Source organism: Cyprinodon variegatus, unplaced genomic scaffold (assembly GCF_000732505.1).
Source record: "Cyprinodon variegatus isolate N-32 unplaced genomic scaffold, C_variegatus-1.0 Scaffold91, whole genome shotgun sequence".
Classification (NCBI taxonomy): Eukaryota; Metazoa; Chordata; class Actinopteri; order Cyprinodontiformes; family Cyprinodontidae; genus Cyprinodon; species Cyprinodon variegatus.
The window spans coordinates 884594-908096 of NW_015150544.1; the positions used below are offsets into that span (position 1 = coordinate 884594).

The 23503-nt window shown below is 38.3% G+C and overlaps 2 protein-coding genes across 5 annotated transcripts in view; both read left to right on the forward strand.

Annotated features, from left to right (window-relative positions):
* LOC107084057 (histone-lysine N-methyltransferase ASH1L-like) overlaps nucleotides 1-17175 on the forward strand; it is a 31224-nt gene extending 14049 nt beyond the window's left edge. For 2 of the 4 annotated variants that reach the window (XM_015373703.1, XM_015373702.1), the window contains exons 5-27: nucleotides 2733-3402; nucleotides 3482-3649; nucleotides 3746-3840; nucleotides 4055-4128; nucleotides 4250-4295; nucleotides 4775-4883; nucleotides 4998-5204; nucleotides 5304-5444; nucleotides 7325-7433; nucleotides 8079-8228; nucleotides 8523-8590; nucleotides 9085-9251; nucleotides 9384-9536; nucleotides 9789-9843; nucleotides 10160-10292; nucleotides 11386-11649; nucleotides 11870-11956; nucleotides 12043-12133; nucleotides 12964-13102; nucleotides 13209-13381; nucleotides 13521-13687; nucleotides 14214-14676; nucleotides 15785-15876. In XM_015373703.1, coding sequence (XP_015229189.1) covers nucleotides 2733-3402; nucleotides 3482-3649; nucleotides 3746-3840; nucleotides 4055-4128; nucleotides 4250-4295; nucleotides 4775-4883; nucleotides 4998-5204; nucleotides 5304-5444; nucleotides 7325-7433; nucleotides 8079-8228; nucleotides 8523-8590; nucleotides 9085-9251; nucleotides 9384-9536; nucleotides 9789-9843; nucleotides 10160-10292; nucleotides 11386-11649; nucleotides 11870-11956; nucleotides 12043-12133; nucleotides 12964-13102; nucleotides 13209-13381; nucleotides 13521-13687; nucleotides 14214-14676; nucleotides 15785-15876 — 3821 coding nt within the window. Of the gene's footprint in view, nucleotides 1-2732; nucleotides 3403-3481; nucleotides 3650-3745; nucleotides 3841-4054; nucleotides 4129-4249; nucleotides 4296-4774; nucleotides 4884-4997; nucleotides 5205-5303; nucleotides 5445-7324; nucleotides 7434-8078; nucleotides 8229-8522; nucleotides 8591-9084; nucleotides 9252-9383; nucleotides 9537-9788; nucleotides 9844-10159; nucleotides 10293-11385; nucleotides 11650-11869; nucleotides 11957-12042; nucleotides 12134-12963; nucleotides 13103-13208; nucleotides 13382-13520; nucleotides 13688-14213; nucleotides 14705-15784 lie in introns of all 4 variants that reach the window. The other 2 variants (XM_015373704.1, XM_015373701.1) reach the window with 2 other exon arrangements.
* A 2266-nt stretch (nucleotides 17176-19441) lies between these two features.
* The window catches only part of lrrc71 (leucine rich repeat containing 71), a 10907-nt gene continuing 6845 nt past the window's right edge, over nucleotides 19442-23503 (forward strand). The window contains exons 1-10 of the mRNA XM_015373698.1: nucleotides 19442-19542; nucleotides 19912-19944; nucleotides 20034-20165; nucleotides 21101-21208; nucleotides 22269-22344; nucleotides 22445-22519; nucleotides 22679-22747; nucleotides 22836-22995; nucleotides 23130-23162; nucleotides 23303-23374. Coding sequence (XP_015229184.1) covers nucleotides 19479-19542; nucleotides 19912-19944; nucleotides 20034-20165; nucleotides 21101-21208; nucleotides 22269-22344; nucleotides 22445-22519; nucleotides 22679-22747; nucleotides 22836-22995; nucleotides 23130-23162; nucleotides 23303-23374 — 822 coding nt within the window. The 5' untranslated portion in view covers nucleotides 19442-19478. The remainder of the gene's footprint in view (nucleotides 19543-19911; nucleotides 19945-20033; nucleotides 20166-21100; nucleotides 21209-22268; nucleotides 22345-22444; nucleotides 22520-22678; nucleotides 22748-22835; nucleotides 22996-23129; nucleotides 23163-23302; nucleotides 23375-23503) is intronic.

Here is a 23503-nt window from a genome sequence, read left to right on the forward strand (position 1 = left end):
TAAAGTTGGATATTGCTTCTCGTGAACGCTTGGTCCGTTTTACTCTGAATGAGGGGATGCTCTGTGTGAGAGCAATGGTAAAACCGGTGTTAATGAGAGTGACCCCGTGTTTATGTGTGTATGCTGAGTAAAATGGGATGTTTAGAGGTCCCAGTGGAGGCAGTTCAAAACAAGCTGAGTAATCTGGGATTAGAGCGTAGGACTTGGGGTCAACCTGCGGTCATAGTGACAGCAGACGAGGCCTAGAGTAGAGAATCTGGGGAATTTGCCGGCGTACAAGACAAGTTGAGAATGACAGAAGCAGATACATACAGATTGACAAAAAGAGAAAGTGTCGCAGCTGGTGTGATGAAAATAAAAAAGTGCCCAAGGGCATCAATGGACAGTAAATAGAATGTTATGTTTATATTGTTTATTTTTAAAGAAGAGCAATCGCCTTCCTCTGGCAATGTGTCATAATTTGGATTCGTTTATGATCGGAGATTATTTCGATGCCAATTTATCCACTTAGACCTAAAGTACGATGACTATAAATCTGTTAAAATCTCTTTCAGCTGATGATGCTCACCAAACCAAGTCAATTCAGGTTTGAGTTTCATATATGATGCAGTTTTTAGCTACTGCTGCCATCTAAAGTGGCTCTTAAGCCACATACAGAATTTAAATAATTAATGTTTCTCGTATATTTTGTTTATCTTTACTGTTAAGTTGAACCAGTGAGTCAGAACAAGAACATCTGCCAAGAATGATTAACATGTCAAGTTTGTTATGAAATCATACTAGAGAAGGATTATGCAGGTTGTACAAATGAAGGATATTATACATTAAATGGAGCAAAGGAAGCATTAAAGACGGTGGATAGAAGCCTGTCTGCTGTATTTAGTGGTTCATTATGTTTCTCTGGGCTAGAATCTGTTCTATCTAAATCATTTTACGGTTTATTGGTCATGGTTAAACCTCAAATGGGATGTTAAGCCTTCCAGTTAGTGGCTCTCATTACCCGTTTCATCCCACTGCTCATTGTTAGGTAAATCTGCTTCCAGCTCTTTATGACTGTTAATATTTTTTGCAGATAAAGGACTTTGCTTCTTTATTTTGGTACAACCAGTAGCTAAATGTATCATTTTTCTATTTGCACATCGGAGGTTTATTTTATATATTTTGTTGTTCAATTAATTAAATTAACGTACCAAATTAAAATCTCTGTAAACTAAATATTTCTTCAGGGTCAAACCAGGTGAGAAAGGTCCTTTTTTGGGGTTAATTTAATCTAAGATGCTTGTAATGCAGAAATGCATGTTAAAATCAAGTCTTTTTGTTTTTAGCAAGTCAAAATTTAATCTGTAGCATTTTAATCAACCTAAACTTAGTTTAGCTCATGTTCAATTAAACTTTTCAGTAACTTTTGCCATCAGTTGTGGAACCAGCAACTCCCAGCTTAAAGTTGGTCTTTCATTCAACAGTTCTGAGCATCTCTTGAAAATGTGGCATTGTTTGGTGATTTGCCAATAAATGAAGGTAGTTAGCTTGTACCCCGTAAAAGTTTAAAAAAAATATCCACTGGACTTGGTTTCCAAGATTTGAAGACATTTCCCCACCTCTCCAGGAAGCTTTTTCAATTCAAATGTGAGAAAGCTTCCTGGAGAGGTAGCGAAACGTCTTCAAATATTGGAAACCAAGTCCAGTGGATATTTTTTTTGGACTTTTACGCAATGACTAGGACCTGGATGACTGAGAATCTGCATCAGCTTAGTTAGCTTGTACTTTTCACCCTCTCCTTTATAGGATATTCTTATATTTTACTATAAAAAATGCGGATGCCTTTATAGAGTTGCTCTTAATAGAGTGTACCATGTTCATCTGTAGATGTGATTGCTATTTGCAGTAGTTTGGATCTATTTGAATGTGGATTCCAGCTCTGAAATGTTAGGAAGCAGAGCAGAGGACTGCCTTTACATGATACTGGCATGCAGGTTGCTGTAACGAAGGAAATTTAAACTACATTCTAGCTGCACTGTAACACAAATGGCTGACTTAGCATATAGGGGGGTGGTGGGAACATGATCACGCTGTAACTTGATTCCTAAAATGTCCCTTAGGCAATTTTTGTAATCTAATTAAAATGATGTTAAGGTGTAGGAACAATGAAGGAGAATTATACTACTGTTCAAATCCTTGGTTTACCATTTCTATCAAAAACCGGCTTGTGCCAAGTAAGACCTGGAGAAACTGCAGCAGCAAAGTTTGGTGTCATCACACAGTAAGCAAAACTTGAAAAATAAAACACCCAAATTTTGATTGAGCAACAACTTACTAATGAGGCAAAAATAGTGATATCTTAAAAAGTCGAAATTGGCATTAGATATAAAGAAAACAAATGTATTTATATTTTCCAAGTGACATGTATTGTCCACCACCATTCCAGCATTTTTCTTTCAGGGTGATTCAGGCCCTAAAAGCACTATTTTTTTTAAATGCATGTAGGTTATTGTTCTTTGCCAGCTTGTTTTCTTTAGTGAAATGTTCTGGCCTGCCACTATCTATTATACTTTTAAAATTACAGTATTTCTTAAAGAAAATAAGCTAACAAAACAAGAATCACAAGATGCATGCAAAGAAGTAGATGCACTAGCACCAGCCCTTTATGAATATGTTTAATACTCTAATACTGCCTAAGATGAGAAGAGTAAGCAAATGTAGACAATATTGACTATATTTATTTTTTTTCCCAGGATCACCAGTTTTCCAATCAAGAGGTGTTGCTCTCTCGACCTCTGATGGCTCTGAAGGATCACTGCACCACCGTCAGCAGCACCATCACCCATCCTCTCTGTTTCACTCCCACATTGCACCTGGTTCTTCCTGCCTTTCTCCCTCCCAGGACTTCTCTTTGAATGTCTCTCTTTCCCGCCACCCTCATCGGGTGCAGACATCCAAGCACAGCCTGCATCATGTCAACAAAATCCTGCGCGCCAAAAAACTGCAGAGACAGGCTCGGACGGGTAACAACGTGGTGAAGAAGAGGGGACCGGGGCGTCCTAGGAAATACCCGCTACCCTCCCCGCCTCCTTCCCCACCACATGAAGTGGAGTTGGACCCAGCGGTGCACAGGGACACTGGGGAAGAGCGGCTAGCTGGGAGAAGAGGCTGGGAGGGGGATACTGTTACAGACGCTATTGAGTCTGTGGTCCAGGGTCAACGAAGAAAAGGTCAGAAGAGGCCACATGTGGAGGATGAGGGGGATGAAGAAGAGGAGGAGCAGGTCAATGAAGACCTGGATGCTGGAGAGACAGAGGAGCTACTTCCTGATGGAGAGGAGAACCAAACTAATGTACCGTCTAAATCCAGAACCGAGACGGGACGAATCTGGCCCACTGAGGAGGAACACCAGCACACTCAGGGGTGCGTCATACCGCAAAGTTTTAGCTACTTATATATTTATGTTTTAACATTTTCAACTTACCCTTGGGTCTATTTTTAGTTCCCTGGAAAGCAAACCTGATGGTCAGTGCTCCCTAGAACCCTCAGGCACCGTCTCCAAGGAGCAGCCTGCACCCATCAGCAGCCAGAGAGAGAAGAAAGCAGCCAGGCTTCCAAAGAAGAAGTTCCAGAAGGCAGGACTGTATTCTGATGTGTACAAGACAGAGGAGTAAGTCCCAAAATAACCTGCACACAGTTTTCTCTTCATGATGCTGATGCAGGTGTCCAGTGGCCTGTACATTTTTCTTTCTTTTTCTTTTTTTAGCCCTCGCAGTCAGCTTCTGCAGCTAAAAAAAGAGAAGTTGGAATACATACCTGGGGAGCATGAATATGGATTGTTTCCTGCTCCGATACATGTCGGCAAGTCAAAACCCTCTGCTTTGATATTTCAGTAAAACTATTCAGCCATGTTTAGCATGCAGGTTATTATAATACCAACTCTAAAAAAAGAAAGACTAGAACCCAAAAAGGCTTTTGATCCTGTTATAGTAAAATATGGACTGGGGATAATTATATTTTTACCTTCCCTTTTTTTTTTTAATGGCTGTACATTTCCCTGTTTTGTGTCCTACAGGGAAGTACCTGAGGCAGAAGAGGATTGATTTCCAGTTGCCTTATGACATCTTATGGTTGTGGAAACATGATCAGGTAACAATCTTTTTATAAGCAAAAAGTTTTTACTTTTTTCCTCCCCAGACAAAGCAACCAAAGCTAAACCAATTAAAGCCTTAAGCACATTTTAAAAAATGTCTGTTTGGTTCTATTTTAGCTTCACAAGAGACCCGATGTCCCTCTTTACAAAAAGATCAGATCAAGTGAGTACATGTTTGTTCAACTAATCAAAACTGTCCTATCTTTGTGTAGGCCACTGTTTAAATATTAATCAACAATGAGTTAGTGTTGGTTTATTAGATCATTTTTCATTATGTGCAATTGAATATGTAAGCAGTTAAAACCAAATGTGTGAAACAGAATCACTGTGCAAAACTGTGAAAGTAACTAAAATGGAAGTGTTTTCTAGCTTAGTGCAAGTATGGAAAATATGGCAAACATCTATATTTATTTACCTAAATCCATCCATCCACCCGAAAACTTCTTCTCTGTTTGGTATCCGATTTTAAAGTCTTATCACTGCTGGAATATCTCACTTAAAATCCTGCTGAACTTTTGTTGTTTTATTTTAGAAATTTGCCCAAAAGCGAAAGAGAATTAACATTAGAAGAGTTTAGAATTTTTAAAATGGAAAATGTGTTTTGACCATTTAAAAAATCTCAACACTGTCCACATGTCACAGATGTTTATGTAGATGTGAAGCCTCTCTATGGGTATGAAACGACTACCTGCAACTGCAGAGCTCCTGACACTTCCACGGAAAGAGGGTGCCTGGATGATTGCTTGAACAGGTACAGAAACATACAGACGAGGCTTACTCCTTATTACTACTTGTTTTTTTTAATTATTATGGTATGAAAAAAATGTTTGTTGCTCGCTCAAATGTGTGATTCTGATTTTCACAGGATGAGTTATGCCGAGTGCTCCCCCAGTGCCTGTCCTTGTGGTGATCAGTGCGACAACCAGCACATCCAGAGACACGAGTGGGTCCAGTGTCTGGAGCGATTCCGTGCTGAGGGAAAGGGTTGGGGGATCCGCACAAAAGAGTCTCTCCGCGCTGGTCAATTCATCATTGAATACCTGGGGGAAGTGGTTAGCGAGCAAGAGTTCAGGTGAGACAATGGGATGGTTTTCTGCCTGGGTCAGTTTAGATGTTGTTTTGTAGTAGTCCTGTGGTTTATTTGTATTGCTTCATACGATGTGTGTTGCAGGAACCGAATGATGGAGCAGTACCACAACGGCCACTACTGTTTGAATCTAGACAGCGGGATGGTGATTGACAGTTTCCATATGGGCAACGAGGCACGCTTCATAAACCACAGCTGCGAGCCCAACTGTGAGATGCAGAAGTGGTGGGTGTCATGACAACCAGAAACTTTTTTTCATCAATATGATCCCTAACCTTTTAAAAATGCATCCAAGAATCTGCTGGACAATGTATGAGCAAAGGCTGCAAGTGGTGTTAACCGCTTCCATTATCTTTGTACATCTTAAAATATCCCAGTTGGTTTAGATTATTTTGTTTGTGGTATAAATGGCCAATTAGATTAAATGACATCAGAGAAGCTGGGAAATGATGCAGCTTTACAGTTCAGTATTTTGTCTTCAAAGTGCTGACATCAATCAGTAATTAGGCTTAAAAATGTGCTTTATTGCAGCTGTGCAGATTCTTAATCCTGTTGACTGACAAAGGAGACAAAAGCAGCAATTAATGGCACTGGTTGAATTTAGACATCTTGGATAGAATTTGATTGAACTGTTTTCCGGAACCAAACATGTGAGAAAAAATGCTGTTTGAAAAGGGCAGAAAAACCAACAAAAAACCGGTTTGTTTGAATTTGTTTGAAAGCATCATTTTTGGAGGAGTGGTGGCGTAGGGGTTTTGTGCCTAAAAATGGATCAAAGCGGAGAACTTTCATTGAAATGCTCAAAGATGCAGTTACAGAGTAAAGTTACTATTCCACCTGGAAGCCACAGCCCTGTAGATTCGTTTGTGTTGGTAATCTGATGAGTTGACCTCACTCCCTGACACTACATCAACCCTTTAAAGTCACTTTCTCCCTGTCGAAACTGATCACTGCTCTACCTAGAGATTGTTCCCACTGCATGTCAAAGACTTGTCTGTACAGGCCTGCTTGAGCCCTGTTCTTCCCAAGTGAAGCCATTTCAAAACATTTGTCACCACTTTTAGCTCCCAGATGATCTGCTAGTTGTCCTCAACCAGTTAGGCACTCTCATAATCCAGGACGCCATCCTGTGAGGACAAAATGTGGATCGGCTGAGCTAAAATAAAAATCCTCCTCAAGGCTGGAGGATTTTCAGTACAACGCTAGACGAGTCATTCATCTTGTCACAGAAGAGAGATTGTAAGTAGGCAGGCCTTAGATACAGCTTTGGTGCTTGAAGACGATGTGCTGAAGCAGCTTTTTTTTTTTTTGCCTGTTACAGGAATTAATTATTATGCGCCTGGAAAAAAAAAAGAGAATAATGGCCTTTGTTCTGTAAGGAAAAGTGAAAAGCTGGGACCCAGTTTCATTTGGGAATTTAAATATAAACAACTTCTGTTTGGATATAATTATTTGTAAAAGCTTAGACTTTAGCCATAATGTTAAGGGTTACAATTACTTTTTTTCTGCTGTAGACTTTTAGATTTTAATCCTCCACAACATGATCAAAACAAAATCTGATCTTCTGTTCGTGGTATAGCACTACAAATCTATCACTTAGATTTATTAGATGATTACTATGTATTTTTTAATACGTATTCTTCATTGGCAGCAGTTTCTTTCACATTGTTGGCTAAAGATAGATTTGAATTATGAATTTTAATTAACTATTCTCTTGTAAACATATTTATTTTCCTTTTTCCGTACTATTGTGATCTACTGATTCAGAATTATAGTATTTTCTTTTTTTTTCTTCCATTTCCATTACTATATACTATAATATGCACAAGTAAAAAAATACTAAGGTTCTTTGATAGAAGGTATATGTAAGTAATGATCTAATAAAGCAAATTATCAGATTGTTATATAAATTATGTATAATTAAATATTTTTGTTAAGTAAAACTGTACAGAACATTTAGACTTAGACTTTTCTGTCATTTTGTACACACAGGGTGTATACAAAAATAATTTTTTTTCAGTAAAGCTCTCACGAAATTTCCATTTCTGGACTGTTTGCAGCATTCTGTGCTTTTATTTGAATAGTTCATTTTCTCTGGCTTGCAGGTCAGTTAACGGGGTCTACAGAATCGGCCTCTTTGCTCTCAAGGACATCAGCAGTGGCACCGAGCTCACCTACGACTACAACTTCCATTCCTTCAACACAGAGGAGCAGGTGAAGAACCTACATTTTAGCTCTTCATAGACACCTGATTCTTTAGCATTTCCTGTTTCCTCTGTCTTCCAGGAGCTAAATATTTGTGAGATATTCATAATCCCAAGAAAGTGGTGCATAAAAGAGATCTAAGTTTTGGTCTATTTATATACAGCGATGTCGGCTTACTGCTGTTTATTTACTTCAGTGAAATGAGATTAAATCAGTTATTGCTATTTTCTGTTTATCCTGTCAATATAGAAGCACAGAAGAAACGCATTGCTTGTAGTGTCGGTATGCCCATCAGAATGTTTCCATCCAATCACTACACCTGCAGTGTTAGAAATATGTCACCTGTTCAGGAATAAAGTTTTATGATATACTTAATAAAAAAAACAAAAAGAGGGATATACGATTTCTTTTCATTTTAAGTGCACTGGCTTGAGTCCAAAATATGAATACCACACAGGGGTTAGATCGATTGGAGTCTCCATAGCAACAAATTACTTATATATCAGTTAGTGGCTGCAATTGCTTGTTTGCAGTTTTTGTTATTCTTCCAGAAATTCTCTAGTCAGTGTTGCTCCTTTATTTTTGGCAAAGCAAGTTTCCCCCCACATTGAATGATGATTTGAATTCTGTCTTATATTTACTTTTACTCTTCAGCAAGTGTGCAAGTGTGGCTCTGAGAGCTGCAGGGGCATCATTGGCGGCAAGAGTCAGCGCATCAACGGCCTCCCTGGAAAAGCAGGAGGGACTCGGAGATTGGGTCGACTCAAGGAGAAAAGGAAGTCCAAGCACCAGCTCAAGAAGAGAGTAAGTTACCACTTTAGAGTTCAGTTAGTTAAGAAATGGATTTGATTGTTGGGTTCATTTTCAGGGCCTCATGTCATCATCTTTGTATCTGAGTTAAGATCAGAGTGAAAAATGTTATCATAAATGCTGGGTTTAGAAAGGCCTCAGTGTGTCTAGCCTTATTGTTTGCACTATTTAGTCTGGTAATTGTAGCTCCCTATGTCTGAAAGGGCTTGCTTACATCGATGGCCTGAAATTCACTCAGACTGTGTTTTTACTTTTTTAAAATATTGCCTTAAATTTCTTTAACTTCAGGAGGAGGAATCCAGCGACAGCAACAAGTTTTATCCACATCTTATGAAGCCCATGTCTAACAGAGAAAGGTAAGGGGTGGTTCTCGTCAGTCTTGTTAGAACTTCTTTTACTAAACCTTGTTTGACATTTGCATTCAGTTCTCCTTTTCATCAGTGAAAATAAAGTATATTTTTAAATCTGCACTTAGCAATTAAATAACATTTATTTGCTTTGAGAAAAACTTTACATTATTAAACATAGGTGCTCGTAGAAAATGTCTTTACAGTTGATTTGTTGGGAGAAAAAAAAAATCTTTGCATGGCACCACAGCAGCAATGACCTCCATATATGTTGAAAACCCTGCAGAGCGGAATTAAAAGAGAGGCTAATTATTTATTCCCAAAAAAAATAAAAATAAAATTTAAAAACAATCCACTGGACTTGGTTTCCAAGTTTGAAGACGTTTTTAATTCAAAATATCAGGAATAGCTTTGATTTCAAGGTTTTATACAGTAGCCCAACAAAGCCTTGTTTTTGTTTTGAAATCATTTATTAAGATGCATTTCTCTCCTGCCATGATCAGAAACTTTGTGGTGAAGCACAGAGTTTTTCTCCTGCGAAACTGGGAGAAGATGAGGGAGAAACAGGAGCTGCAGAAGAGAGAGGGGGAAAGAGAGAGGGATTCCAGCAACCTCTCCATGTATGCTCGATGGGGAGGAGTTATCCGAGACGATGGCAACATCAAGTCAGGTTAGTTAACAGGCAGAAGGTCTGGGAATAGAAATATAGAGTAAACGAAAGAAAATGAACCCCTGAGTTGATGTTTATGAATCCAGTTCTGCCTAAGCTGAAGTGTTTCTGAAATCCTTCTGCTCTGTTCAGATGTCTTCCTGACCCAGTTCTCAGCCCTGCAAACCTCACGGTCGGTACGGACTAGGAGACTCGCTGCTGCTGAAGAAAACACAGAAGTTACTCGGACTGCCCGTCTGGCGCACATCTTCAAGGAGATCTGTGACATGATCACCAGCTACAAAGGTTAGATGAGGAAGCCAGCCTTTATTCTACTTTTTATTTTAACCATTTAAAAACTGAGCCTGAAACATACATTGAAAAAAAGAATCATGTTTTCCTGAAAGAGTTTAACTTCTTTGCAAAGTGCTGGTGAAAAAAAGCTCAGTGAATGAAAATCCTTCTACTCAGCCTCTTGGTCTCTACTCTGTTAAATACTTAGATTTAGGTCCTTAAAGGTGAAAATGGCAAAAAAGCAATTTTTTTTTCTTACTTCAGACTCATCTGGACAAATTCTTGCTGCTCCGTTGGTGAACCTCCCATCTAGGAAGAGGTAAGAGTGGAAGCTCTTTTTTTTATTTATTTATTTTTCTTTCTGCAGCGTTGCTTAATCTTGTCTGTTTGTGTACAACATCCACAGTACTGTAACAGTTTTATCTTCTGTCACGCATTTGAGCCGTCAAAGCATGTGTGTCCAGTATTGATGGTAATCAGTCGGTGTCGGAAACAGAAACACCACTTGTACCGAAGCTGTTATAGTGGCTGAGTGAGAGCCAGCAGGGACTTACAAGAGCAACATTTGTTTTGTTGTCGTCAGAGGCAATGACTTCTAGCTATAGACTAACGCTTTGGTGTTTGTGTGCATAAAGGAACAGCCAATACTATGAGAAGGTGTCCGACCCTCTGGACCTGAGCACCATCGACAAGCAGATCCTCACCGGCCATTATAAGACGGTGGAAGCTTTTGATACAGACATGCTCAAAGTGTTTCGCAATGCTGAGGTAAGCTGCTCACTTTAGCATTAAAAGCTGTTGTGGAAACAACAGTGATATTAAGAATGATACAACACCGTCTTTCCTATAGGATCAAATGTAAATATGGTGAAACTATTTTTCCCTATATATATTTATTGGGTTATAAGGATGCAGTTCATGTCTTTTAATGAGGATACATTTTACATATCTCTCATTTTAGTTTCATAAGTTTTACGCTGACAAGAAAATAAGCCAAAAAGTCTGAGTATAGAGGTGTTAGAGTTGCAAATGGTCACAAGGCAAACACCAGGTGTGTGATCACTTTGCCGCCATTACTGGAAGAGGAGAAAGTATTTTTATCAACAAAATAAGGAACCAAAAATTCAGTTGTGACTGAAATTTTTAATGAAATATCCTCTATTCTTCTCTAATTCTATTCTATTCTATATTGAGAATTGGCATAACAGAGCACAAAGAAAAAGCGCAATTTGTCTTATTCTCTAGTTGACAGGACCTGATATGTGACTTTGTGAAAAGAGGGATGAGGCTGCTGTTGTAGAGCATAGTCTTCATCACTGAATCAGAGAGAAACTATTCAGCATAATTTTCAGTTCTGAGAGCTTGCTCTGTTTAACAAAAAAACTAAAACTTTTTTTATTGTAAACACAGCGCACACATTTGTACAAGCGCAATCTGCAGGGCACTCTGATTTGCCTAATTGTTTGAACAAGGGCCACCTAAAACCTCTTGAAGTTGATTAGCCTTTCAGTCAAAGGATTTCGGAGTAGGTTTATACATATTTATATTTTGGTCACCTTTTTTTTTAAATCAAGGTTTGTTTTTTACTGTGTAGAGTGATTTTCTACCTTTTTTCTAATATAAGGGGAGTTGTTGGCTTGCTAGGTGATATTTCTTATATCTCCTTCTATTTTAGTCCTGCATTTAATTCACGCTGAACTTCCAAACAACCCAGTTCAATTCTTTATTAAATTATGACTGCTAGACTTTATTGTATAACTAATAAATAGATGTACTTTCTCCTTTTGTTAATTTTAATATAATTTCCATGTGTAAATGTGAAATGGCGAAAGCATTTACAGCCGTTTTTCTCTCTCATCAGAAATATTACGGCAGGAAGTCATCGGTGGGAAGGGATGTTTGCCGGCTGAGGAAAGCCTACTACAGCGCCCGGAACGAAGCCGCGGTCCAGATTGACGAGATCGTAGGGGAGACCGCCAGCGAGGCGGACAGCTCTGAGTCGCTGGAGCGCGACCACCATCAGCACGGAGGGTCAGGGTCACACGACAAGGACGACGACGTCATCCGATGCATCTGTGGAATGTACAAAGATGAAGGAATGATGATCCAATGTGAAAAGTGCATGGTTAGTAAACTGATTCAAAATATGGAGGAGTGGTATTCATAGAGGATGATGGAGCATTTAAATGTAGATCCCTTTAAGGCTGCCATGAATAACACTTGTTAATTTTAGGAAATGAAAATGAAGCTTTTTGATGATTATTACACTTTAATTCTTATATTTATGTGATTTTATTTGTTTTTTGCTTTTTCTTCGTGCGTCATTTTTTTTCTTTTGATCAAAGGTGTGGCAACATTGTGACTGTATGCGTCTGGAGACCGAAGTGGAGCACTACCTGTGTGAGCAGTGTGACCCTCGGCCTGTGGACAGGGTACATCACTCTCTTTAACGGCTTTATGTATTGTTTACCAGTTTTATTGCCTCCTTCTCATGGGTAATGTGTTGTTATCATAACAGGAGGTTCCCATGATACCCCAGCCCAGCTACGCACAGGCTGGCTCCATCTACTACATATGTCTCCTTAGAGATGACCTGCTGTTACACCAAGGTATGGAAACGGAGGAACTAGCAACCCAAAGCTTTTTTTCAGAATGATTATTTCTGTTGATCATTCTTATAGGAATGATTGATAGAAGTAATGGGACCTGTGTAGAGCAGCTTAATTTCTGTCTGTGCCGCAAAGCAGCTGTGGCTGCATTGTAACTTGCTGCCACCATCAGTGTGTGAATGACTAGCGTAAAAGGGCTATTCGAGTTCAGGACGTTTAGGATCATTCTAGAGCAGGACAGTGACCCTAAAGCGACTGGAGTGGCTTAGCTCAAACCAGATTCACATGTTTAAATGGCCTAATAAAAGTCCAGACCCGGATCTAGCTAAAAACCTGAAGCAAGAGTTGAAAATTAATGTTCAGAGACACTTGCCATCCAATCCTGGGGAGGTTGAGGCCTAAAATGGAAAAAAGACAAAGGCAAAACACTTCCGGCTGTAATTGCACCATTAGATTGCTCTAGAACTTTGGTGCTGAATACAATATATATATATATATGTATATATATATATTTTTTTTTTATTTCTTGTAGTATAAGTTAAAACCATAAACCATTTTACTTTGGTCTGGCACATAACATCCAAATAAGATACGCTGACATCAGGGGTTTTGTCAAAAAGTGAACAAGTTTAATGGATGAATATTTGCACAGGCACTGCATCTTTTCAGTTGACTTACAGTATGCGAAATTTATCACACTGCATATCTGTTGTCAGCTCCAACAGTGACTTTAGGAAACATAAAGGACACTCAGACTTTCACCGGCGTCCTCAATTAGTCTAAAACGGCCAGGTCTTCTGGTTGTAATGTGATCGGTTTGCTGTATGCAGGGGACTGTGTGTACCTGATGAGAGACAGCCGGCGCACGCCTGAAGGTCAGCCCGTTCGGCAGTCCTACCGTCTCCTTTCCCACATCAACCGCGAGAAACTGGACATCTTCCGTATTGAGAAACTGTGGAAGAACGAAAAGTAAGTTGACAGAAATATAAATAATCCAGCAGATTTAAATGTAGAGATGTCCACATCTCACTGTATTGTTGAATTAATCTCCTATTTATCCACTCAAACTGTACAGGGGTGAGCGCTTTGCCTTTGGTCATCACTACTTCCGTCCTCATGAAACGCATCACTCGCCATCACGACGTTTCTACCAGAACGAGTTGTTTCGCATGCCGCTGTATGAGATCATCCCCCTAGATGCAGTGGTAGCAACATGCTGCGTCCTTGATCTCTACACTTACTGCAAAGGTAAAGAAAAAACACCAGTTAAATAGCTAAGACATATATGTTGTGGTTGATGTGCAAAAATGCAGCTGACTGTTAAACTGCAGCATTTTTACTTAATGCCAGCATTCTTCCACTAAAGCCAAACACTTTGTTTCTACAGGAAGGCCAAAAGGTGTGAAGGAGCAAGATGTGTACATCTGTGATTATCGCTTGGACAAATCGGCACACCTGTTCTACAAGATCCATCGGAACCGTTACCCAGTCTGCACCAAGCCGTATGCCTTCAACCACTTCCCCAAGCGGCTCACGCCCAAGAGAGACTTCTCGGTGAGCCTTAGTCGTGTGTTGGTGTTTCACTGGGCTCTGCTTCCGTAAAAAAAAACAGTGCCAAAGTTCTACCATTATTTCTGTAGCCTGCAGCAAACTCCTGCGTTAGCGGTTGAGCTAAGTAGAAACAAATGAGAAAAAACCACACGTATTTATTGCGACCTAAGGGGAAACCACAGAGAGATGTTTCATTGCTGTTTGCGTGTTAACGCAGGATAATGCAAAGCTTGAGGCCATTAGATAATAGATGCTAGGTTTTTATTGTAGGTTTGATTTGTAATATAATTACTTGGAATTAGCGTCTTTGTTGAGAACCTTTTTGTTTTAAAAATGTAATTGTTTCTACTATATAGCAGCTGCTGAACTTTTGTCACTGCTGCACCTAAAAAAAAAAAAGAAAATGTCTTGAGAGCTTTACTTAACGAAATGTCTTTTTGTACACACTCTGTGTGTACAAAATGACAATAAAGTCTGTCTAAGTCTATATAGCGGCTAAAATTCAAAGAATCTTATTGTTCTGTTTCAGCCTCACTATGTTCCTGATAACTATAAGAGGAACGGAGGCCGGTCTGCCTGGAAAAGTGAACGATCCAAAGACGCCACTGGCTGTGAGGATGACGCCTCCTCCTGCGATCGGGGAGAGGACTTCTCACATGGGGTGGAGGATAGAAGCTTGGTGGAGGATGATGTAGAAACGGCCCCAGAAGATCCTGAACCTCTTTCAGCCAAACCGAGACAAAAGGAACAGGCAAGAGCAGGAGATGAGGAGGAAAATGAGGAGGAGGAGGAGGAGGAGGAAGGGCTGGAGGCTGGGGTGCGGAAGGAGCTTGGGGAAAGTCCAGAAAACAGGTTAGGAGAGATGCTTGAACTGCCTCTCTCCTCTGCCTCTTCGCCGCTCCACCACCCGGCGCTAAGCAGGAGGGAGGTCCAGAGGGAACGGCTGGACAAGATCCTGCTGGATCTGCTGCACAGAGCGCCCAGCAAGAACGGTGAGGGACCGGGAACAAAGCAGGGGGGGTAGGTCAACAGATGCATACTGACTATCGTCTCATGTCATTCATACATTCCATTTAGATATGTTTTATTAATCCCGCTTCAGGTTTATCCTGTTTGGTTTTTTAGTAAATATATTGATAGTTGTTAACAATTTGTCCTGTTGCTACCACAGTTAGCTATAAATGCTATGATGTGATATAATGTGATGACAGTGTAGTGAATAACTGCACAGTGGATGAAAAACTGGTTTTCAACTAAAAGAAATCATTTTGACCAATACTTAAAATAGGCTCTAGGATCTTGATCATCACCCTACTATTAACATATTCTATATAATTAAACTTTGTTTGCCGTTATAAAATATGTTAATAGCAGGGTGACGGTTGAAGAAATAATAAAATGATTGATAATAAAGTGAATGAAGATTGAACTACAAACTTAAACTAATAATGTTTATTTGACGCATTCAAAGGTCACCCTAAATACATCTTTAATATGGAAGCTGGTTGGAGATCAGTGGAGAGGCAAAAAACAGATACCTAAACGGACAGATTTTTGGTTCTTTGATATTGGATTTAATCCAGACAGATGAATGGGGCCTCGTCTTTACCAGCAGCTGACTCCGATCCCAAAACATGGACGCAGTCTTTTTAATTTGGTGACAGTATAGTTTTGCCATTGGCCTTCATAGGGGCTAAGCTTAGAAGTTTTCAGTCTAGCCCCCCCCTAGTGGTTAAAAGTTAGTGTTGCTTTAGTTCTCTAATCTTTGCAAAAATTCTCCATTGGATTAGCTCTGTACTTTGGCTGATCATCCCTAACTAATTTTCATATGTTTTGATGTCAAGGCCTCCCAGTTTAGATTTGCAGCTCTGCAATACCCTAAATCTTCTGTTTATGGTATTTTGTATACATAACAAATATGATACAAACACAGGCCTCTGCAAATAGGAACCAGTTTAAATGGGGCCTTGGCTCTGTGGCTGTATAGCTAAACTCATACGCATGAACCACCCCAGCTGTCAGAATTTCGACTCTTCTTTAATCTAATAAATAGTCTTTGGGTGAAGCCCCCTAAATCGTTTTCTTTCTCCTTCCCACTAGCTATTGATGTCACCTATCTTCTTGAGGAAGGGGCAGGACGTCGGTTACGGAGAAGGACGCTTGGATTTGGAGATTTTGTTTCCAGGAAATAACATTTCTGACATGCCAGTTATAAGCACTCTGCCTTTTGCTGCTGTGAAGAGATGGACAGAAAATGGAGAGACAGTAAAGAAGGGAATCAAGCATTGTTGCCTATCCTATTTTTTACGGATCACAATGCATCCAAGGGGATTGCGTCTTCAAAGTTTACCTCTTCCAAGACAGTCATCTCTGCTCTGAGAAGGTGGAAGGAGCTCCAAAAGTTCTTACTCAAAGGAAGTTCCACCTTGAAACAAAAACAAGTTCTCCCGGTCTTCTTATTTAAGTGCAACATGCAAATTATTTTTATTTTTTATTGAACATAGGAGAAATAACCCATGCACTTAAATGCATCGAACATTAGAAAATCGTGGGTCGATAAATATTGCTTGCAGGCATTAGAATAAAACGGTTGGTACTAAACAGAGATGGACGGGGGAGGGAGGGTTTATTTTCTTTAATTTTCTCGTACATCGTGAATTATTGTTCTTCATAGCGGGATTTTGCTGCAGTGCTGAAATTAAAATGAAGAGAGGAAACTGGCATATAGGAGAACATGTAAAGCTGAGCGGTGTGCTCTGATGCTGCGCTTTAGACAGAGAGAACATTGGTGGAGAACTGCACTTTTGGTACCTTGGATATTGTGAAGCTCTGTGTAATTTATTCACAATGAAAGTACACTAACACACTCACAGTATTGGCTGCAGTCTGACAAAAGCAAGTTACAAATCTAGATCTTTTTCATGCTTCTTTTTTTTTTTCTTTCCTAAGTATCTCATCTAGAAATAGGAGGAGGCCTGTAGCGTGGTTTCGGATTATGTTTGCGCTTATGTCAAAGTGTTCTGTTATTATTTCTTACTTAGCCGTGAGGCAGTCAGCTTTGCCCCATGTTTTTAAGAAGCAAAGCGATTCACCAGCTTAAATAAATCAGGCAGGAGGAGGAGGAGGGATGGCACCGGCTTTAACTGTAACGCCTTATGCAGCCGCTGCCGTCTCTCACTGCCTTGCGTGCAAATGTGTGTCTGCCAGATTTTCTGAATATATATATATATATACCTTTTTGTCTTGTTTTGTTTTTTTTTTCTAAAAAAAACAGTAAAAAACAAAAAATAAGGGCTCGATGGCAATTAACCGTTGTAGGGGGGAAACAATACTTAACATGAAATGTATCTTGACAGTCATATTTTCTTATATTCTTTGAGAATTGCGGAGCAGTGTATACTGTATATTTTGACTTGCGTCTCTTTCCTTAAGTTTTTCTTTGTCTTCGGACTGATTGCCATGGAGAATGTTTAAAAAAAAAAAAAAAAAAAGAAGCGATATTTGATGAGATTTCCTTTCTTTTCCCTGTAATGTCCCGGTGTGATAAACTGACAGAAGTGATGAGAACCAGAGAGAACGTGGAACGTGAAGCTGTACAGTGCCAAGTTCTGTAAATATGCACACTTTACATTAACAAGTGTCTCCAAAAGCAATATCTTGAAAATGGATTTTGTTTATTATTGTACTGTACAGATCTCAGCCCTAAATGTATTATTATTATTATTATTATTTCTTCGCTTTGTATTACTATAATGAAGACACTTAAGCTCTGAGGAGAAATGTTTTTCGTAATTTCCAGAGATTCTCACCAATAGCAGTGCTGATGACATGAAATTTGAGTTGTTTGCCTATAAATTAAGTCCACCTGTAAAGTGCATGAGCAAGAAGAATGTCAGAAGGCATTGGGATGTGACAGTGGCTCTGCAACGACACCTTTTCGCCACTGAATTTTGTTAATAATATAACTTTTTTAAGGAGGAATCTGCTCCTTGTTTTTTTGCTGCAAAGTGTTGAACACTAAAAAAACAAACCAACATAAAAATGTTAAGATATTTTTAAATGCTGACAGAAAACAAAAGTAAAGCTGTCAGAAATGATATCATGCTATTATATATATAAATATATAAATAGATATAAATATATTTTTTGTTTTTCTTTCAAATAGGAAAACGGTTCCGTTTTGTGATAGCAGTCATTGTATGATGCTTGTACTTGTATTTGTGTGTTTTGTGTGATCCGTTTAGTTATTTTTAGACAATCACAAAATAAGATGCAAGCATTGTAAATGGCAAAACTGACGGACATTTTGTGATGTGTACAGTTTGTCAAAACAACAACGAAAAAAAAAGCAACGAAAAAACTTCCACTCGTTCAAAGTTTGTAATTACGATTCTTAAGTCATGAAAAAAAAATGTTGGTTTTTACTTTTTGTTTTATATTTGTTTTTGTTTGTTTGTTTTTTAATAAAAAGCACTACACTATTGTGAATTCTGCGTCTGTGGTTATCTCTCAGGATCATGGATGAGAACTGAGCAGCAGTCTGGAAAAATCTCCCCTTTTTTCAACACTTTGCTTTCCTTTCTTACCCTCTTCCTTCCACATTTCTGTACTCAAAGTATTATTTCTTATTTTTTCTACACTTAAGTCCTGTCTTGATTATTTTTCCCTTTATTTTACTTAATTTGTCTTTTTTTTTCACTTGTCTTCCACCTCTATCCCTTCTGTGTGCTTTTGTCCTACAAACTTTATCCTTTTTTCCCCACCCTATTTTGACCTTCCTTGCCTTTTGTCGCTTCGTTGTGTTCTTCTGTCTTTGTGCCCCTAATTCCTTCCTTTCTTTTGTGGAACCTCCTAATCCATCTTGTCTTTCTTATCCTTTAAGTCCATGACTTCTGTAGGTTTTTCCTTTTTCCAGGTTCCACATTAAATCCTGAGCACTAAAAAAAATGTTTGCCATGAATTTATTGTAAAGTTGAGCATTTTAGATCTAAAGTCTAGAAAGTTGTGGGATTTTAAAATTAAAATTTGTGAGTGACAATATCCATCCTTCCACACTCTGTTTATAATCTTTATTTTTATTTCTTTTTCTGTATTGAAAGCCTGCCCACTGTAATATGTATCACAAATTAAAGGGGACTTTTGATTCAATGACTGAACAGCTAATAAAGACCTTGGAAAGTAAAGGTAAAGGATTGTTACAGGAACCCTGGAGCAGATATCGATTACTGCCTTGCCCTCACTATGACATTGCTCCTGTCTGCCCTGGTGAAGAAAACATTATCTCAAACGTTGAAGCTCTTTTTCACTTTTCTATGTTCTATTTACCTATATTAAGTGTTTTTAAAAATTTTTGTAGTTAAATAAAATGTATGTTTATTAATCACATAATGTACTTAGACTTGTTCTGGAATTGTAAAAAAGAAAAAAAAAAACTCAAATACAGGTGCAAAATGTGAATATTGAATCATGTAATGTATTTTAATTAGTGATTCATACGATTATAGACTGAATTAATTCCTACATTATTATTCAAATCTTTTTTAAATATGTTTTAAGTACACATATTCAATCCTGGACCAGAGAAGGAAAATCTGACCCCGAATCTTTTTCTCATTAAGTCGCTAGTGATTCAGTTGCGCTAAACGTTAATCTCGCGATAGACCTTGGAACTATGACTCGGTTGCCTTGGTAACAACTTACACAGAAGTAAAGCCAATAAACCGTTGTTTTAACTCGAATTTTGGCTAAATTGAACAATTTCCCCAGAAATAATTTGGTTCGATTAAACAACATAATGTCTAGAAAAAAAGGACTGAGAGATAAATTCAACCAAGAAGCTGAAGGGTCGAAAAACGCAGGTTAGCTAGAAAATAACGTAGTGATTTAGTTTTTAAGTAGCGCTGACAAGCTAACACAAATTTAGCTACCATAACTGTCTCTTAGAAACGTTTAAATCATGTTTCAATTAACAATGTAATATGAATTGTGTTACGGATTTTCAGTTAAAACTTATTGTTTATGGAAATACTTTTTAAATGCTGTTATCATTAGATTATAATGATGTTAAATAATTAAATTCAGCCGGCTGCTTAATCCCTGCCTGTACCCTGTACCAAATCTGATTTATGATATATATATATATATATATATATATCGATCTGTCAATCTATCTATATAAACTAATTATATATCTATATATCATCACATGTCGTTGTGTTATTCCACAGGTTCCAATGAGTTGTCAGCAATTCTGACTTTTGGTAAGCAGTGAATCCCCTCAGTTCACACATTGGTATAAAATTTGTATAAAATTTATTCCCAGATTAATGGTAATCCAAAAATGCAACAGATACCTATCAGTGCACTGGAAACGTGGAGGTCGACTTTCCTGCGCTTTGTGCTCTCCTGAACATAAAGGAAATCTTAGCTGTCAGGACCAAACATCCACACTCCACCACTGATAAAAATGAAGGCGGTGTTCGTAAGTATTAGGCTTCTTGTGTTCTTAGGAAAACAGATATAAACCCTACCAAATGTGTTTTTAATTCCTCAAACCACAACCTTCGTTGTGCTTGACGTGGATTTCATATGATGACAAATTAGTGAAAAATTGTGAAGGAGAGGGAAAATGATGTTTGATTTAAAAAAATTCTGCTTGCAGGTTTATCATGGATTTGTATTTTACCCCCTAATGCCTTAATCAGATTTACAGCTAATCTGAAAATTGAATCAACCTGTGGATAATCTAATCACAAAATCAAATCTGAACAAACCACCCCCAAGGTGACAGCATCATGATATGGACAGAAGAGACAAGAAAGAGACAGAGTTGGATGGTGCTAAATGCAGGGCAGTCCTTGAAAACAAAAAAGAAAACATAACAATAAAGTTTCTAAAGGCTCCATATAACTGGAAAAATGGAAAACCTTATAGTAGGACGGCAACCATTAAAACACAGCTATAGCTACATTTGAGAGGTTTTGAACAGAGAATATTTACAAGCCATAAATCTTGTACATATTCTTTAGCGATACTGAAATGGCTGAAAATGAGTCTGCGTGTGTAAAATATTTTGAAAACCATACCAAGTTAGTTCATTTATAAACCACCAATTAAAAACAGCACATCTCAAAGTGCTTTACAGTGTCAATTCAGTGATTTCATTCAGTTTGTTTCTATCAAAGGAAACCAAGCAGGTCGCTTTGAGCCAAACAAGGTCTTACTTTTAAAACACTACATTACATTAATCTATCACATTAATTCCTCATAAAATACACATCTAAATGTTTAAATGATATGATTAAATAATCCAAAATAATGAAAAAGTCCTGGTATGATACTTGTGCTGGATATTTCTCTGTGAAACTTAATTTTCGTGCTGCTATTTTCTGAGGATCAAAATAATGTTACCTACAGAGGACGACCTTCCAGAGATGAAGACCTTAAATATCTGGTCTAAGCCGTGTTTAAACATTGAGCTGGAAAACGAAGACCCCCTTAGTGCCAAGAGGATGTGGATTTCTGGTAAGAAGCAAACAGAACTAAACCTGATTCAAGAACTAAATAAGTTATTTAAATTTATGTGATTTGGTGATGATTAGACACTGCATCCTATGCCGAAGGACTTTGTTTCTGACTGATTACCTCTTATGGCATATAATAGATCATTACTTCCTATTATACCAAAAACGTCTATTTATCTGAGTAGTCTCCAACTCACAAACCTCATTTCTAGGCTAAACATAAAGCATTTGGCTTGAAATAAAATAAAAAACATAGAGATTTCTTTTCTATAACATGTAGAATTATATATTGATGTCCTGGTCTTGAAGGTATCACTGAAGCGACAGTGCACCTTTTTCTTATAAAAAATATGCAAATTAAACAGAGCCACAGATACTCTGTTAAAAACGTAAACTTTTTCTTATTTTGTCACTTTACAAACATAAACATCAATGTAATACAGAATAATACATAATAACCTCTAGTCATTTCTATCTGACACAAATTACACAAAGCAACTATGAATTTCAAGTGGAAGACTTTCTTAATTTATTTATAAAGTTTGCAGCCACCATGTTTCCTAGTGGAGATGGTGCATAGAGGCTTTTTTTTTTTTTTTTTTGCTACTGAAGGAGTTTTGCTTTAAGGCCAAGAAGTTCACATTAGGTCTGACCAGAGTGTATTTTTTACACTACTGTGTCCATCGTTTGGTTTGAATATGAGCCTGTCAGGAAGGGGCAAAGAGGAGGACACAGGAAAAGGAGTCTTTTTATGACAATCATAGGGATGAGATGGCGGCAAATGGAAGACCTTAAAGGGATTGTCTGGAAGAAAAATAAAAAACAATCTTTCTGTTAAAGCAGTATTGAAGAATTTACCCTTTATTACTGTTTTGTTGTTGTTGTGGAAAATAAAAGGACCACCCCAGTAATGGGCCTATATCCAACTCACTTAATCTCGCATTATTCACAGATTTTACTCTTTCAAAAAAGCAATCTAAATACAAGTTATCAAATGAATCCCAAAATATAAGCAGGTTCTATAGACTGCGGTAACCGTAAGATTTGTGCTTGATATGCAGGATGTAAGGTAAGTGAGCAGACCTACAGAGCCATGCAGAAGATGCTCCCCTCCATGAACCACCTTCAAAGCCTTCAGTGAGTAATGAGCAGACAGAGAGGCGCTCTCTTGTTACAGCAAACAGCTGCTGCTGTCTGGTTGTTATTTGCTTTTTCTATCTTGTCCTCTATGCTGCAGGTTTTGGCAGGCTGGACTCACCGATCCGATGGTGATTTCCCTCACTAACACGACATCTCTGTGCTCCAACCTGAGGTGAGTGGATTCTGTGACATTGAAACTGTGAAAACATTGCTTTAATTTGCACCTAGCAGGAGACAAGTCAGGAGTATTTTTGGATTTGGAAGTAAATGTGCTGTGGAATATGTAGAATATGAATTGCTTATCCAGCTTGTTAACTCTTCGCCATGGTAGAGAGGTGTCACTGGAAGGCAATCCTCTCCCAAACCTGAGCTTCCACCATCTGCTCTCTGAAGACAGCAAGTGAGTCCAGCAATCCAGCACTAATAACCCAGTTTTTTTTTTTTGTGCATAAGGATGTCTAAATTCATGTCACGTTTCTCTGGTCAAGATTCACCCAGGTGTCCTTGCGGAATAATCGGATCGGAGATGAAGGCGCCCGCCTGATAGGTTCGGCTCTCTCCACCATTAAATCGGCTAATAAAAATCTTCTCTGGCTCAACCTGGCATTCAACAATATTGGGGATGAGGGTGCTGCACATATTGCAAAGGTATAATTCAGAGCTAAACCGTGTTCTCCCTGCATGTTCCCATCAGAGCTGCTGATACATTTTCAGCTTGTTTTCCCTCTCAGGGCCTGAGGCTGAATCGTACTTTACTCTTTATATCTCTGTGCAAAAATCAGATTGGAGACCTTGGAGCTGCCCATCTGGCTGAGGTATCCGTTTACCTTAAAGACTTTAAGTGGCAGATAATGCATTTAAATTTACAGTTAAAATTTCTTAATCAAATTCTACTTGGTGGACTAGATATTATACAATTTAATAACCCCCCAGAGCTAAGCATTTCCATTTTTAGATAATCGGGGAGTTTTCTCTCACACATGAGGAAGTGGAAAGAAGAAAACTCCTGTTTCAGAGAATACAGGCTGTAAGTAACATTTTGTGTTTTCTAACTTAAAGAAGTTCAATCAAATAATTTATTTCTCCAACTTAAAAAGAAAGATTTTTAAACATCTTATTTAAATAGATTTATTGCTTAAAAAAAAAAAAAAAAAAA